Below are 15,785 nucleotides of genomic sequence, written 5' to 3'. Positions count from 1 at the left end.
ACAAGAAGAATGTATTCAGTATTTGGGGTGCCCATAGTGAAAGGACTAAAGGGGTACCAAAAGCTTAAATATGTACATGCATTTATTATCTATCTATCTATCTATCTATCTATCTATCTATCTATCTATCTATCTATCTATCTATCATCATCTATCTACTTCATGTCAGACGGGTAATGTGCCGATGTTGTAAAGAAGGTTTGGGGGAGGCACATCTCTCACCATAGCGTGAATATCCAATCATCATGCATATGAACTGCAAAAGGATCAGTATGTATACGGCATTTAATAGCAGTGGTTTTCAGAGTGCTTTTCAAACAGTAATTTCCCATGAAGCCTCCATAAAATCTGAATGAAACTTTTATATTCACAATGTTCTTTTACTCTGTAATACTAATAACTGATTTATTTTAGGCTTAAATGCTATTGCAAGGAATATGATGGTCCAAAGGATAGTATTTTTTTTCTTTTGATTTAATTTTTATTGTATGTTTTCCCATTACCATTTAGTCCCCTTATACCCATGTCCACTAGTCCTTTTCAAAGGATAGTATTATTGTAAGTTATTTCCTCTGAAGTTAAAATTCATTAAAGACACACTAGATGAGACAAGTAATACAATGGGGGAAAGAAAGGGAGAATAACTATATCAAAGAACTGAATTCCAAGAAAAGATGTTTAAGACTAGCTTCCAGGATGCCAAAGCAAAAAGTGAACATGGTGAATTAACTAGATATTGTCCCATGCAGGGTTTTGAAACATGGTAATTACCACTCTCACATGGACCCTCCCTAACCTGGAGAATCTGATGAATGGGTCTTGCTTGGGGTCTGGGAAGCTGTGTATGTTTTAAAATTTCCCCAGATGATTCTGAGAATTAGTCAAATTTGACAAGCACTAGTCCAACAAAGGAAACATACCAGTTCACAGGACAAAAAAAGAAGTTTTTTTCTAGGTCTGAAATTTGAGATTTTGTTCCATGGACACTGAAGAACATTGAATAATAAAACACAACTGTCCTCAATAGCACAAAAAACCCCCAGAGACTTTATATGTGCGTACCTCATGCTGACCTTTGATACAATAAAAACCAACAACACAATGCTACATTATAATTGGTAGGAAAAGAACCAATGGAAAAATTACATTCCTTGGTCCTCTTCAGAAATTCAGATTCAGTAAATCTGGGTAGGGACCAGACATTTGCACTTGAAATAAGGGCTCCAGTTGAGCGTGATAAGAGTGTTCCAAGACCACATGTTTGCTCTGAAAGAGTGAATGGTTAACAGTATTTCTTCAAGTTTCAGGTTTAGATATAAAATCTTGAGATATGCCATTTGTGCTACGCATTTTTGCAAGTTTTTGAAAACTGAAGCAGGATCACTCTAGTTCCACGAAGTAGGCTGGGAAAACTTCTGTGGTGTAAAACCAGAGCATTTCTTCTAGTAAAAAATTGTCTTCAGCTTGGGAAAATATCAACAGTGCAGGCTGTATTATATGCCAAGAGAACAGTCTCACCTCAAAGGGAAGAAATTGATACTCAGTAGATTTCTCCATTCCCATGAGATTCTTCTCTAGGACCTCAACCCACAGACACTATATAGGTGAGTCATATTGCTTCCTAAGCATGTGATGCTCTGCCATATCTCTGTTTATGTGCATGTACTATTCCAACTGGAACAATTCTTCTCATCTCCCAAATATCCCTCACTTCTTCACCTGGCTACCACTTACCCATCTTTTAAGACTGAGTTCAGGCTCCTCTAAGCAGCTTTCTACAACCCAACCAAGTTAGATACTCTTCTTTTACTCCAAACAAACTTAATGGCACTGCATATTGGATCTGTCTCTCCAAAACTAGAATATGAATTTCTTTTGAGAGCAGAGATGCTGTTTAGTTCCCCTGTGTTTCTCCATGCCTGACCCAGCACCCAGCACAAAGTGGATACTTAATGAATGCCATTGTTTTTGTTAAACTCAGTTGCCTAGGCACCTTCAATTACCAATGTTTGATAACTTTCTGTTATCACCTCTCTTCCAATATATCCACCTGCAGCCTGAAGTGTGCTATGGTACCTAAAGCAAACAATAATATGGAATCATAGCTCCGTGCATGAGATTTCCTCAGTTAAGAATGCCCTTCTCACCCTTATTTCCTAATTCCCTCCAGGAATGGAAGCAGGAAGATCAGAGTTAAGAATTACTGCAGTAGTCTAGGCAAGAGAGGATGGCGGCCTGGACTGAGGAGTGTTGGTGGAGTAAAAGGTAGTGATAAACTCAAGGGATGGAATAGTCAGTATTTGATGAAGAACTGGGTATGAGATGAAGGAGGGGATTTAACATAAATGACTATTAGGTTTTCTGGCTTGATCAACTGAATGGTGTTTTTATTCAGAGATAGGAAAGAATAGAGGAGAAGCAAGTTAAGACATAACTAAACATTCATATATTTATATAATCAGATTTCTTGTCTAAATTTTGCTGGTATGTGCTACATTTAGGGAATGGGAATGCTGATTTTTTTCTTTTTTGGTGCTGGTGTTAGGTGGAATATTTATAGCTACTGTTTTTAAATGTACCACTTTAACTATCCCATTCAGTGGTATTAAGAACATTCACGTTGTTGTATATATAATCATGACAACCGTCTAGCTCTAAAATCATTTTCATCCTTGCAAACTCAAATTCCTTAACTACTGAACAATAATTCCCCTTTTCTCTCTTCTCCCAGCCCCTGGAATCCACTGTTCTACTGCTTCTATGAATTTGATTATTCTGGGTACCTCATAAATGTGGAATTATATGGTATTTGTCCTTTTGAGCTGGTTTCTATCACTTAACGTAATGTCCTCAGCTTCATCCATGTTGAAGCATGTGTCAATTCCCTTCCTTTGTAAGGCTCAATATTATTCCAAAGTAGTCGATACAACATTTTATTTATCCATTCATCCTTCAATGGACACTTGGGCTGTTTCCATCTTTTGGCTGCTGTTAATAATGCTGCCATGAACCTGGGTGTACAAATATCTGCTCAAGTCCCTGCTTTCAATTCTTTTGGGTATATACCCAGAAATGCAATTACTGGATCATACAGTAACTCTGTTTAATTTTTTTGAGGAACCACTATAGTGTTCCCATTGAAGCTACACCACTTTACATTCATACCAGAAATGCACAAGGGTTTCAATATCTCCACATCTTCCCTAACACTCAATATTTTCTTTTAAAAAAAATAATAGTCACTTGAATGGGCCTGAGGTTGTATTTCATTGTTTTTTTGTTGTTGTTATTTTTAGATTCTATTTTATTTATTTTTAGAGAGCGGGGAAGGGAGGAAGAGAAGGAGAGAAACATCAATCTGTGGTTGCCTCTCATGCGTCTCCCATTGTGGACCTAGCCTGCAACCCCAGACATGTGCCCTGACTGAGAATCGAACCAGTGACCCTTTGATTTGCAGGCCAACACTCAATCCACTGAGCCACACCAGCCAGGGCTCATTGTGGTTTTAATTTGCATTTCCCTAATCACTTAGGATGTTGAGCAACTTTTCATATGTTTATTGGCCATTTGTGTATCTTCTTTGGAGAAGTTTCTATTGAATCCTTTGCCCATTTTTGAATTGGGTTGCTTGTTTTTTTTTTTGAGTTCATAGTTATTTTGTAACATGTGACAGTTTCAGGAACACAGCAGATCTCTAGGACATAATAAGAGTTTAGAATAATATGAAAATGATAGGGTCTTGGGGAAAAGGGCAGAAAGAGGGGAGGATATCAAAGAAAGTTAAAAAGTTTAAAATCTTATTTTTAGGGAACAGTAAAGAAAGTACACTCTCAGCATTCTGAGCTCATTTTAGTATTGTAGTTTGGCAACTTTATGGGTTATTTTTTATTGATTGATTTTAGAGAGAGAGAGAGGAAAGAATATATAGAGAGAGACATGTCAATTTGCTGTTCCACTCATTTGTGCATTCATTTCTTGATCCTTGTATGTACCCTGAGTGGGGACTGAACCTGCAACCTTGGTGTATACTGGGACGACACTCTGACTGACTGAGCTCCCAGCCAGGGCAACCTTACGGGTTAAAGAAGCATTGGTGGGCTACCCTGAGAGCCTAATCACTATTCAACAACATTGCTCATATGAAATATGCCCTGACTTATAATACTCTAATTCAAAACAATTTGGTATATAATTCATATATATGCTGATCGCTGTTTTTATACTAAAACCTAAACTTGGAAAGTAAGTTGTTTGTACCATAGATGACAGAAATAATTACTATGTAAGGACTTTAACTGGGAATATAATATTTTTTAATTATCAAAAGTTGATGTGCATGAATCATTTGTGGAATACCATTGTAAGAAAATAAACAATAAAGAGCTACAGAACTAATACATAATCATGATATAATTAATACAAACACGAAAACAAAGCTATTATCTGTAGATACAGAAAAGCGTTGCAGAAAAGAAGGATTACATAGAAATCTGTGCTGTTACTGAAGCAGCTAGAGAAAATAGTATTTTGGCCACTGGTACTAGAGAACCAATCTCAAAGAATAATATCCAGTTTAAATTACATAAATTTTATTATTTTTAAACTAATCATTTTACTTAATTGACTGAAAGTGGATAAACTGTTGGATCCTGAATTTTTGGTAAAATGTTGTAAGAGCTAGGTTAGATAAAATACTCTACATTATAGATGTAAAATGTAAATTATATATTTGAGAAAAAAGCTGGCATTATTTTAAAGTATATCTAGGGTTATTTTCAATGTTGTATACTTATAGTCTCTATAAACAATAGGTAAGAAAACATACCATTCTCTAAAAACAAAGCAAAACCAAATGACAAAACTTCCGTCGATCTGAAACTAAAGATGAGCTTTCCATTTCTTGTCAGGATCTGAGTTGCTAACTGTGGAAAGAAAATGAAAGAGCCAAAATTTAAGAGCAGAAAAGCAAATTCACTGGATTTTATTTTCTGGCTAGAAAAAGCATTCATTGCTAAATTAGTTTTGTTGCTCAAGATAAAGCTGGAATTGTGTTTGTAATTTTAAAAACATTGCTGAAGCCTCTACAAAAAATTCAAGCTTTGAACCAGTTGACTTTAAGGATTAAGCTTCTATAAAGATTCTTAATTTGACAAATTAACCTAACACTAGTAAACAATTGTAGAATTACGGCTTTAATAATTTTGAGTTTACTATATCTAGTATTGCTAAAACCTTTAGCTGTTCCCAAATCTTCTACATTTAAAATTCCTCGTGGTCTTGTGGTCTTGGAGAAGAGAAGCTATTTTCCACTGCACACCTTGGATTGCCGTTCTGGTGGGTAAGGACTGGAACCACTAAGCAAGATTCCAGTTCCTGTGGGAGTGTTTGGTTCCCACTTGTGGTCCATTGGCCTTTCACTACCGACCCTTCCTAGTGCCCGTCTCTCCAGTGATAATCAACGGAAGACTCTGATGGGTGTTATTTTTCCTAAAGAAAACTAGCTCATATTTAAAAAAAAAAATAAAATGCTGGCAATAAAAGAATTAAAATTTGTAAGTATACTTACATATCATTCCTTCTTTTTCTAATTTTTTCAAATGAAGCAAGAGATTACGTTCAGCCATTTTATGTAAAGTCTCAGGAGTATTCTAAAAAGAGTAAAAGAAAACATTTATTTTTTTAGAACAAAGGACAGAGTTAATCCTTTGAAACTTTAAAAAAGTGCAACGAAGAAGAAAATTTTAACTTAAATTCATTTTTATATAGTAATAGCGAAAACAATTTCAGCTTCCAAATGTTTTGCTTTAGGCGCTATATTCTTACCTATATTCCTATGGATAAAATAGAACGTAAGCTCCGTAAAGATAGTAACAGTATGTTTTGTACACTACTGAATACCCAGTTTAGCATAATGCCACACTGTAGGAACTCAATATTTTATGAGTGGATAAATAAATGTAAAAATTATTCTAGATAGCTTTGATGATGCTACAGACATTGGCCCTTTGGTTTATTTATTAGGTTACATGATGATAACTTTTCACATTTTCCTTGGTTATTCTACCTCTTTTATCATTTGGTTTTCATCCTGGATACTCTTCCTTGGAGTTCTCTTAAACACTGAGGTTTACAATGCATTGTATCACTGACTCTTTTCTCTTTTTACTCAACCAGCTTGCCACAGCAGTATCATGCATTAATGATTCCCAAATACAAACCTCCGACCCTAAACTCTCCCTTAAGCTCCAGTGCCGTATACTGTCTCCACCACTGTGATATTCTAGATTGCATTACTTGATCCCCTGCCTAAGATCTTTGAGTGATGGGTCATTCCCAGGTTATTGGCTAAAGCTCAAATTTGTTAGCTTGGCAATCAAGGCTTCCCATGACCTGATCATGCCTGCCTATCCTGGTTCATTTCCTGTAATTAGAATAGAAGAAAAAACCCCAATGTACCAATGAATAGTCTAGAGTGATTCCAGTATTATGAGGAAATGAACTCTTTCACAGAATTTACTTTACCTTTTTGCTAATGGAACTTTTATCTTTAGTCATTTTAACCCTTCATCCATCCCTCCCTTTTTTTAAATCACCTTTCCCTTTTAAGACGAAACATACTGAGTATGATCTGACTGTCTTTTGATACTTGGACCTATAGGATATTAAGGTCCCTCACTAATTGTAATTGGCCCCACGTACCTTTTCAAGCAAGTCTTTAGTTACTCTCTCATGATTCTTCTGGCTATACAGGTTGTGGTAGTGGGAGTTTTTAAATCCATTTAATCTAATACCAAAGCCTACATTCTTAACCTGTAAGCTATACTGCCTACACAGCAGTTACCTAATAAACATTCACTGAAAAACTGAATTATACTAATTGACCGCTATATAGTGCTGTCATATAATGATGTGCTCAGAGGCCGCCGAGGTGAGGGGTTCTCTCTGTACACTAAATTTCTCTACTCATGTTCTTTTCCGTGGTTTTTCTCCACTAGTCAGGCATTGCTACTACTCCTCACTGCTATTATCCAAGTATGTAGCAGATCGCTGCTTCTCACTTGCCACAGGCTAGGACACCAGAGAGTGAAGATGGCTTGAATGATACATAAGTTGTTACAAATCTTGATCATCGTGGAGTTGGGAACAGTCTCTCTTACAGAGTGAAGTGTGTGGTTTAATGATGGCTCAGAATGGTTACTTTTGTTTTCCAGGCCAGATACTGTTTAACTTCTCTGTTCTAGTAAGTTGAGGTTGCTGGTTTCAAATCTATACAAGTGGCATTATTTATAAAATTAAGTGTTCTGGGAGGTGATAAGTTTATCGTATCTATAGCTTAGTAAACAGATTACTCTAATAAAATTGTGGCTATGTACAAATAAGCTAAACAAAAATTACCTTGTAAATAATTTTTACAAGCTCCATTACTGTAAATGATTTTTCAAAATTATCACGAAATATTGTAAGAATTTGCTTTTCTCGAGTATTTCTGTGAGAAATGTATTCTTGAATTTTAGCTTCAGCATTATGGATTACTGGGCCATGTCCTGAATTGGAACAATTATAAAAGTTATTTCAACCAGAGAAAAATGTTAAGTATAACTGAAGTTGATTCACTTTAAAAATAATCCATATGATATCTTAAAACAGAATACTAAATATACGACAAATAAGAATTATTCAGAAAACTATACAGATATGACACAAAACATTAGCCAATTATATCAAAATCTACACAAAATATTATTGTGTACATTAAAAAGTATAAAATAAAAATATAGCAATAACAACAGGAATCAGAACAGTAATGATAGGTAATAGTTATAGAGCACTTATTATTTGCCAGGCACTGCTCTCAATGCCATACATGAACTTTATAAGAATCCCAAGAGGTAGGTACTACTATTGCCCCTTTTCAGCAGCAGCAACTGAGGAATAAGGAGGGTAAATAACCTGCCCACAGTATCACAGCTCAAGAGCAGAGCTGGGATTCTGACTCAGGAGCTTTTTACCACTCTAGGCTCTTACCACTGTGCTACACTTATAAAAGATTGAGAAGGGGAATGTAAAAGTAGCTTCATGTGAGTGACCAAGACCTATCAAAAATTCACAGGAACCACACTAGAACTTGAAAAATTTTATGTATAGACTTTCAATTCAGAAATGTTGACAACCCAGATAAAGTTATATTGAAATTTACATGCTCTTTAACATAGTGTAAATTAATATTACACAAATTTGCAACAGGCATGTATGTTTCTTCAGCTGTGCAATGAGGACACCACTACCTACTTCACTGGCTTTTTGTAAGGGCACAGCTAGAGCTGTAAAGGTCCCTGCAGGTGCCTGATGGGTAGCAGGCTTTAATATACGGTAGCTATGGCTACAGAACACAATTTACATAGAAGCTCCTGCTGTGCTAATAAGCCAGTTCATGGGATTCACTAAAGCTAACACTCTAAGAGCCTTTAGTAGGCAGACTCTCATTAGCTTTGCTTGAATGTGAGTGCATCAAATGTCTATTCTCTTTGCTTTAAAAAGAGCTGTCAGTCTCCGTTCCTTTTATGTCATAATATTAATCTAAATGCCCAGGGAGTGTTTCCCCCCACAGAAGTAGAAACTCATGAGAGAAGATGAGGGTATTGAAGATACTGTATTTATGGATCTTTCCATAACTCTTTGGTTAGGAACAAGTTAGAAGGGCTTCAAAAATTAGTAACCTAGTCTCTTTTCCCTTCTGGGCCCTATTGTGTCCAGTATGTTTCTTAGCTTTCAAGACAGAGGGGAGATTCATGTTGCAGAGCAGCGCAGTGATAGCTGGGATAGTAACAACAAGTTTCTTTTTCTAGAGAATCAAAGTAAATACAGGATTTTACAGTTCATATGGAAGCTACTGATATTTCAATAGTGTGAGTTAAAACAACTGAAGCTCAGAGGTCAAATGTTACCCTTGTTTACATGGCTAGTATGTGGTCCACAACAGAAATCAAGTTAACAAAACAGAAGACCACTTATGGAACGAAAAAGTTTTCTTGTTTCAGTGTAAATTATTTCACTTGTTTAAGAGTTCTATTAATAGCTGTTTAGATGTTGAAAAAGAATCCTTTTATGTTTATAAGACGTCAGATGTTATTAATATAACTGCTGGCCATTTAAAAAATTGCATGGCTAGACAGGACTTAGGGGTATAATTTAAAGAAGTAGTTTACATGTTTCTCTTTAAGGCCAAAACACACACAAAACACACCCACACACCCCAAAATGAACCATCCTATTTGACAGAAATGGTTTACCAGATTAAAAAAATTACTCACCTGGATATATAATATCAGCTTTGACTGTCAATAACTTTCTTAGGGAGTTCATATAGTCATAGAGGTCTTCAAATACAGTTGTTCCTTCCCCTAGGATGCAATCCCCAGAAAAGATCGCATTTTCCTCCTCTAAGAGCAGAGCCATGTGATCATCAGTGTGGCCAGGTGTGTATATAACTCTGGGAAAAAGCAGAAATAAAAACAATTATGAACTTTTATGCTTAGGAAAAATCTTGAGAAGCCAATTATTCTCCATTTTTACTTCTGGACAAGACACAAATAAATAATGTCACTGAGTTAAAAAGCTCCTTTTTCTCTTCTTATCCACTAAAAATTATCACCAGAAATTTCTCTCCTTTAACAAAGTCAAATTTTTCATTCCGAAGTGCAAATTTAATACATTTCTCACTTTTTTCTTATTTTATAAGTAATAAATGTTGATTACAACAAATTTGGAAAACAGAAAAGTACTTAAGGTAGATACATATCACTAACCTTTTCTCTACTTAGAGATAGTGCTTTTATTTTTTAAGAACATACATTTTTAAGAACAATTTTCTTTGCACTCCAGGAAGTACATTTGCTAATATATTTTATGGCAAGACTATATGAAAAAAGCTCTTTTATGTTTCTGGTGGGTAAGCAGAAAGGTGTAACTCACATAAAGGGGAATCTGACATTTTGTAGCAAAAGAGCACCTTTTGACTCATCAATTCCACTGCTAGAAATTTACCTCCAAATACACCTTCACATATACAAAAAATGTGCGTAAGTTATCCAATACATTATTTCCAATAACAAAACATTAGCAACAACCCAATGATGACCCATAGGGCACTCTGATAAATGATCGTATATCCACCTAGTGAAACACTACACAACCATCAAAAAGAAAGGATCTCTATTAACTGAAATATAGAGTAATTTGTAGGATATACTGTCAAGTGATAAAAAGCAAAACACCAAAGAGTGTATATAGTGTGTTCTTTTATATATAAAAGATTGGGAAAGTAAAACATACATGTATATATTTTCTTATTTTTGCAAAAAAAAAAAGGTCAGGAAGGATAAATCAAAAACTAATAAATACAGCTGCCTGTAGGGGGTAGGCAAGTGGGGTGTAGGGAATAGAGGTGCAAGCAAGACTTCTCTCCTTAGAACTTTTTTTTAGTAGTTTTAACTTTTAAGCTATGTCAATATTTTATATTCTAAACATAAAATTAGATAGAAATAAAAACCCTTAACATTGGATACAGAAAGAAGTAAATCTTACTGTACACTATATAGATGACAAAGCCCCAGTAAAAAGAAAATTAATTCAAATGTTTTAAATATAATACTAAGACTATACTTTCTTAATGGAAAATATCCTAAGATCAAAAGAACTGCAAAGATATCTTGAACTTTACTTAACAGGTTTCACGTTGGCAGTGTTATTAGTGTGTTTCTGAAACTATTTTGTGTTTATTGTATGCTAGTTTAAACAAATAAATAAATTGATGTCAAGAAGCAAGTATTTCATTGTGGGATAAGGAAAAAATATATGTAGAATTAGGGAATTAAATTTTGGGTTGTTTCTTATTTGAAATGAAGAATCATGAATTCACAATTTTTTTCCGAGCTCTGTCTATAAAAAGCCCCAGAAGCGATGATACTCCAGTAGTAATGAGCACACCTCACACTCAGTTCTTTGCTTCTGATACCATTTCCAACTCAAAGAAACCAGGGCTTCTTACAGACATGCTGGCTCCAGGTCTGGGGCAGGGGAAGTAAATTGTGGTACTGAGATAGCCTGTGTCAGACAGCAAGAAGGTACTGATAGATTAGGGGGAATATGTCAAAAGGACAAAGCAGCACTGAATAAAAAAAAAAGTCTGTAGTAATATTCAAAAAAGAGGGAGGGGCAACCTCTTTAAGAAGAACGTAAGCAAGTAAAGAAAAAAACAAAGAGAAAGTAGAAGAAATAGAATGATAAAAGTCGTAATTATGCCACCTTCAATATACTAATTGATTAAAGCAAGTGTCTTTAATAGATGCTAAAATCACTGGATGAAAGATTGCCGGGAAGCGGGACATTCACAGAAATAAGCTAAAGTTATTTAAGGTAAGCTTCACTTATAGGACCATATTATTAATAAGCAACAATGAATCTCCACTAAAAGGGCATGTAAACGTCATTGGCAACTAAAGGCTCAGTATTTTCACTGGATTAACTCTATCAAACATTTAAGTCAGATAATTGCACTACTACTTCATCTATCCCAGAGCATAAAAGAAGAAGGAAAACTTACAAATCTCAAATCTGACTACACAAAAAGGTTGCACAAAAAGAAAAGCACTGCCTGATCCCACTAATATTGTTATGAAAATCTTAACTAAAATATTAATAAATAGAATCCAAAAGCATTTTAAAAATGACATCATGACCAAATGAAGTTTATTCAAAAAATGCCCAGGTGTTTCAATATTATGAGATCCCTGCAAATCATAATGAAGCTATAGAGAAAACTAGTAAGATATCTCTTAGATACTGCAAAGACATTTGACAAAATTCAGCTCTTAAAGAAAATACATTTCAGTATTTAAAAAAACTGAAATGACTGTAACTTAGAAGTTTCTCATTTGCCAAAAATCCAATCAAATACTCGATGCTAAATTATTGAAACTGTAAAGTCTTTTTAAAGAATCTGCTAAAAATGTAAGAGATATAAGTTACAAGAGTAATGGGAGCAATTATTTTTGAGAGGCATTAAGAACTGACTTTAGGAACTATTGTACTTTTATGGTTTCCAAGGTTATGCTTTACAGATTGCAAATGGTTACCATATTTAGTAATGGTGAGACATTCTGGAGATGTTAGAAATAATCTCTTTTGTCTGATTAAACCTGCTGCAACCAGTTAATGAAAGTATTCCATATTATATGAAAATAATTTCAGGAAGTGTATTTCCAGCAACTATAAAAATATGTGGTGTGGGTGTCTGTCTTGTCTTATGAACAGTCACACACAGAATGTGTTTACAAATGGAACCTCCATCTTTTTTTTTTAAAATCTACAAAAACTGATTTACAGAACCATTCTTTCAGTCTGCAAACGGTCTTATCCATCCGTGTGCTTGCAATGCCTCCTTAATTATTCCCCTCTCACTCCCTATGCCAGAAGTCACTAATGGTTTCCCTTGGTATTTTCTAATCTAGGCCGAAAGCAGTAAGATTTGTTAAATTAGGGGATCACAATATCCAATCTTCCAGTCACCTGGGGCTAATGCTTTCATTTGCATAACAAGTGTGTTCTCATTCACTTCAGGTCGGCAGGAGGAGAAAAGGAGATGACATCGGTGGTGCTCTGCTGAAGATCAGAGGCACTGCGGCTGTGGCCTCTCATTCATCAGGTAGGGCATTTATGTAGTTCCGCCACTTCCCACACACGGTAGGCTTTATAAGAATGGCTCTCTCAGAAATTCAGAAGAGTCAACAAAAGCTGTCAGACTAGCTTTGAGAAATGAAACTTAGTTCACTAGAAAATTCCTGAGGGTTACAACCAGATCCTTACTGAAAAACCTGGCTAACTTTCTATCTTTTACTAATGGGTTCTTGGTGGGTTTTATGTCTATCTTTATCGTATTTTTTTTCTTTTCAAAATTGGCAAGTAGACAAGATCAGTTGGACATCAATTATTTGGGTCTTCAGTAAATTTTGCTTAACAACGAGTCTTCTTGTTAATATTTAAAATGATTGCATTTTACTGAAGATAAAAATGGAAATTGGAAACCCCATCAACAGTAAATGTTTTATTCAGATTGTAGCATAATTAGAATTTACATTTTGAGAAAAGATTATTTACTGTCATTTAAAAATGTGTCTTCTTTTTTGGATTCTTTGTGTTAGTTTCTCTCTCGAATCTTAAAATAGATTCCCATACTTCATAAGAATGCAGTAAAACAAAAAAGAAATGGAGTTCACATAATATCGAGATCCTTCGCATCAGTTCACTCCATGAAACAAGATAGGATTCAACTGAGGGGGTGGGGTAGTGACAGGAAGCAAGTACGTGGGTGAGTATGGGACACTGACGCTTCTAGATCCGCAGGCTGCTCGTATGGTTTGTTCAGTTTGTAACAATTCACTGCTTTGCACGCTGGTGACTCATGCACTTTTCTGTTTATATACTTTAAAAGCTTAAAATATGTGTTCTGTTCACGGCAGATGGGTGGTTAACTTCTAAGGGTTGAAGAGCCTTAAACTGCACATTAGGTATAGATCTAATATCCATGCTTCTGTGATAACTGATAAACCAGTACTCTAGTTCCCAAACCTCTGAGACAGAAGCTCGATGAACCGCCTCCTGTCTCTACCCCTTTCTGTAACTTGGCCTAGGGCTGGTGTGTGATGGGGGACATTCAGTATTGCCACGAGTACTTTTTCAAGTAGTAACACAATGTTTTATTTTCTGTGGTATCATCAGCAAATTATACAGGATACTATCATATTTTGAACAGAAGCATTAAAAAATTAATTTATGAATTAAATTTTAGGAATCATTGGCATAATGGAAAAAAGAGGACACTGATTTGAAAGGGGGCATGGATACCCATTACTTCATTTCCTCTCTCATTCACCTGTTAATCTACTTGCCTCGTTGTAGACATTTATTACATGTATGATAAATATTCACTGCCTTCTCTGTGACAGGGACTGAGGATATGAAGATGAACCTTGTATCTGCCTGTGTCAGAGAATGGCTAGCTTATCATCAAACCTATTTCCTGTTTCCTGGGCATGAAGTTAAACTGTATTTCCCAGCCTCCCCACACTCAGGAGTGGCACATGACTGAGCTGACAGCCAATGCAACACAAGGCCTGGTCCATGAAAACCTCCCTCCCATGCAAGATCCCTTCCATGCTCTTTCTCCACCCAGCTGGACTGATTGTGGTGAGCATGGCCCCTTGAAAGTGACTGAGGACTGTGGAATTCGTAAGGATCCTGAAACATTACTCTACTAACCAGGAACCGTTTTTGGACTTGCTGTGATTGAGAAGTAAACTTACTTCATATTTGAGCTGTTAGACATTTCTGGGGTGGTGTGCTATAGCAACTGACATTATCTAATGTTGTGAGCCTAGGGAATTGATTATCTTTTAAGGAGATACTTACTTATACACCAAAAAAAATTAGAATTTAGTAAGTGCTATAATGAAATAATGAAATTATTAATAGTTGGAAGAAGCAGTTAATTTGCCCAGAAGGGGTTCTTGAAGTAACATGTGAACTGAGGTTTGAAGAATAAATGGATAATAATTTATCAGGGGAGACAAGCAGGAGGAAAGGGGTGAGGCCTCGTAAAGGGGAGGGTATGAGCAAAGGCATGAACAGACAGAACGTGCTCAGGAGTACTCGGATGTGGCTGATTGTGTTTGCAAGGGGAGTGGTAGGAGCTAAGACCAGAAAAGTGGTTTGAGGCCAAGCTGTGGTAAGGAGAACAATCATTATCTTGTATGCACTAAGTTATTCAAGGTTTCAAGTGACGGAGCATACAAAGGATAGATTGGAAAGGGGAGGAATATTACCAAGAAGTAGTGGTAGTGGACATGAAGAAAAAGGGACAGCAATGACAAATATCTCTGAGGTAAAACTAACCTGATTAGAAGTGGTGGGCAGGGGGAGGGAAAGTGATAAAGGTGAAGAGTTGTCAGCTTTCATCTTAGAATAAAAAAAAAAATCTTAAGTACTGACAGAAGGAGATGTTCTGAAATCAGAAAGCCAGGACAGATCATGGGGGGAAAGAGGAGAATCATAATTAGTTCAGTTTTAAAATTACTGAGTTAGACACATTTTTGAATCCCGAAATAGGTCATGGGGGATTATTGGTCTGGACTAAAATGTATTTACTTTAGGTATGGGTCATCTCTTAGAAGTGAGAACATGAGAAAGCCCTACATTTCCTAGCAGGAAATGCTAATCTTTTTAAAGAATTTATTTATTTATTTTTAGAGAGAGGGGGAGGGAGGGAGAAAGAGAGGGTGAGAAACATCAATGTGTGGTTGCCTCTTGCATGTCCCCCACAGGGGACTGGCCTGCAACCCAGGCATGTGACCTAGATCTGGAATTGAAGGGCTACCCTTTGGTTCACAGGCTGGTACTCAATCCCACTGAGCCACACCAGCTAGGTCGCTAATCTATTTTTTAACTTTTATTCATTAAATAATGGTAATCATATACTTTTTTAAAAAATATTTTTTAAGATTTTATTTATCTACTTCTAGAGAAACGGGAAGGGAGGGAGAAAGAGAAGGAGGGAAACATCAATGTGTGAGAGATACATCAATTGGTTGCCCCTCGCTCGGCCCCAAATGGGGACCTGGCCTGCAACCCAGGCATGTGCCCTGACTGGGAACTGAACCAGTGACCTTTTGGTTTGCAGGCGGTGCTCAATCCACTGAGCCACACCAGCCAGGGTGGTAATCATATAATTT

At 36.1% G+C, this 15,785-nt stretch overlaps 1 protein-coding gene, 1 long non-coding RNA gene and 1 other non-coding gene across 4 annotated transcripts in view; 1 reads left to right on the top strand and 2 right to left on the bottom strand.

Moving 5' to 3' along the window:
• LACTB2 (lactamase beta 2) overlaps nt 1–15,785 on the bottom strand; it is a 30,497-nt gene that overhangs the window by 564 nt on the left and 14,148 nt on the right. The window contains exons 4-7 of one of the 2 annotated variants that reach the window (XR_006652881.3): nt 9,312–9,490; nt 7,396–7,544; nt 5,567–5,648; nt 4,826–4,922 (exon numbers count right to left, since the gene is read on the bottom strand). Coding sequence is in view for 1 of the 2 variants with exons in the window: in XM_024572297.3 (XP_024428065.1) it covers nt 4,879–4,922; nt 5,567–5,648; nt 7,396–7,544; nt 9,312–9,490 (454 nt within the window). In the remaining variant the exon portion in view is untranslated. Of the gene's footprint in view, nt 1–4,290; nt 4,923–5,566; nt 5,649–7,395; nt 7,545–9,311; nt 9,491–15,785 lie in introns of those variants that run through there. The other variant, XM_024572297.3, reaches the window with a different exon arrangement.
• Nucleotides 1–15,785, top strand: part of LOC139441119 (uncharacterized) — a 24,359-nt gene extending 8,574 nt beyond the window's left edge. Inside the window, exons 2-3 of the long non-coding RNA XR_011651533.1 lie at nt 12,619–12,703; nt 14,004–15,785. This is a non-coding gene — a long non-coding RNA (uncharacterized lncRNA). The remainder of the gene's footprint in view (nt 1–12,618; nt 12,704–14,003) is intronic.
• LOC112315771 (small nucleolar RNA U13) lies at nt 164–268 on the bottom strand. The gene has a single exon (XR_002975920.1). It is a non-coding gene; the product is annotated as a small nucleolar RNA U13 (small nucleolar RNA).

The sequence above is a fragment of the Desmodus rotundus genome, chromosome 8 (assembly GCF_022682495.2).
Source record: "Desmodus rotundus isolate HL8 chromosome 8, HLdesRot8A.1, whole genome shotgun sequence".
Classification (NCBI taxonomy): domain Eukaryota; kingdom Metazoa; phylum Chordata; class Mammalia; order Chiroptera; family Phyllostomidae; genus Desmodus; species Desmodus rotundus.
The sequence above is the reverse complement of the archived record's forward strand: the minus strand, read 5'-3'. Positions and strand labels throughout refer to the sequence as shown.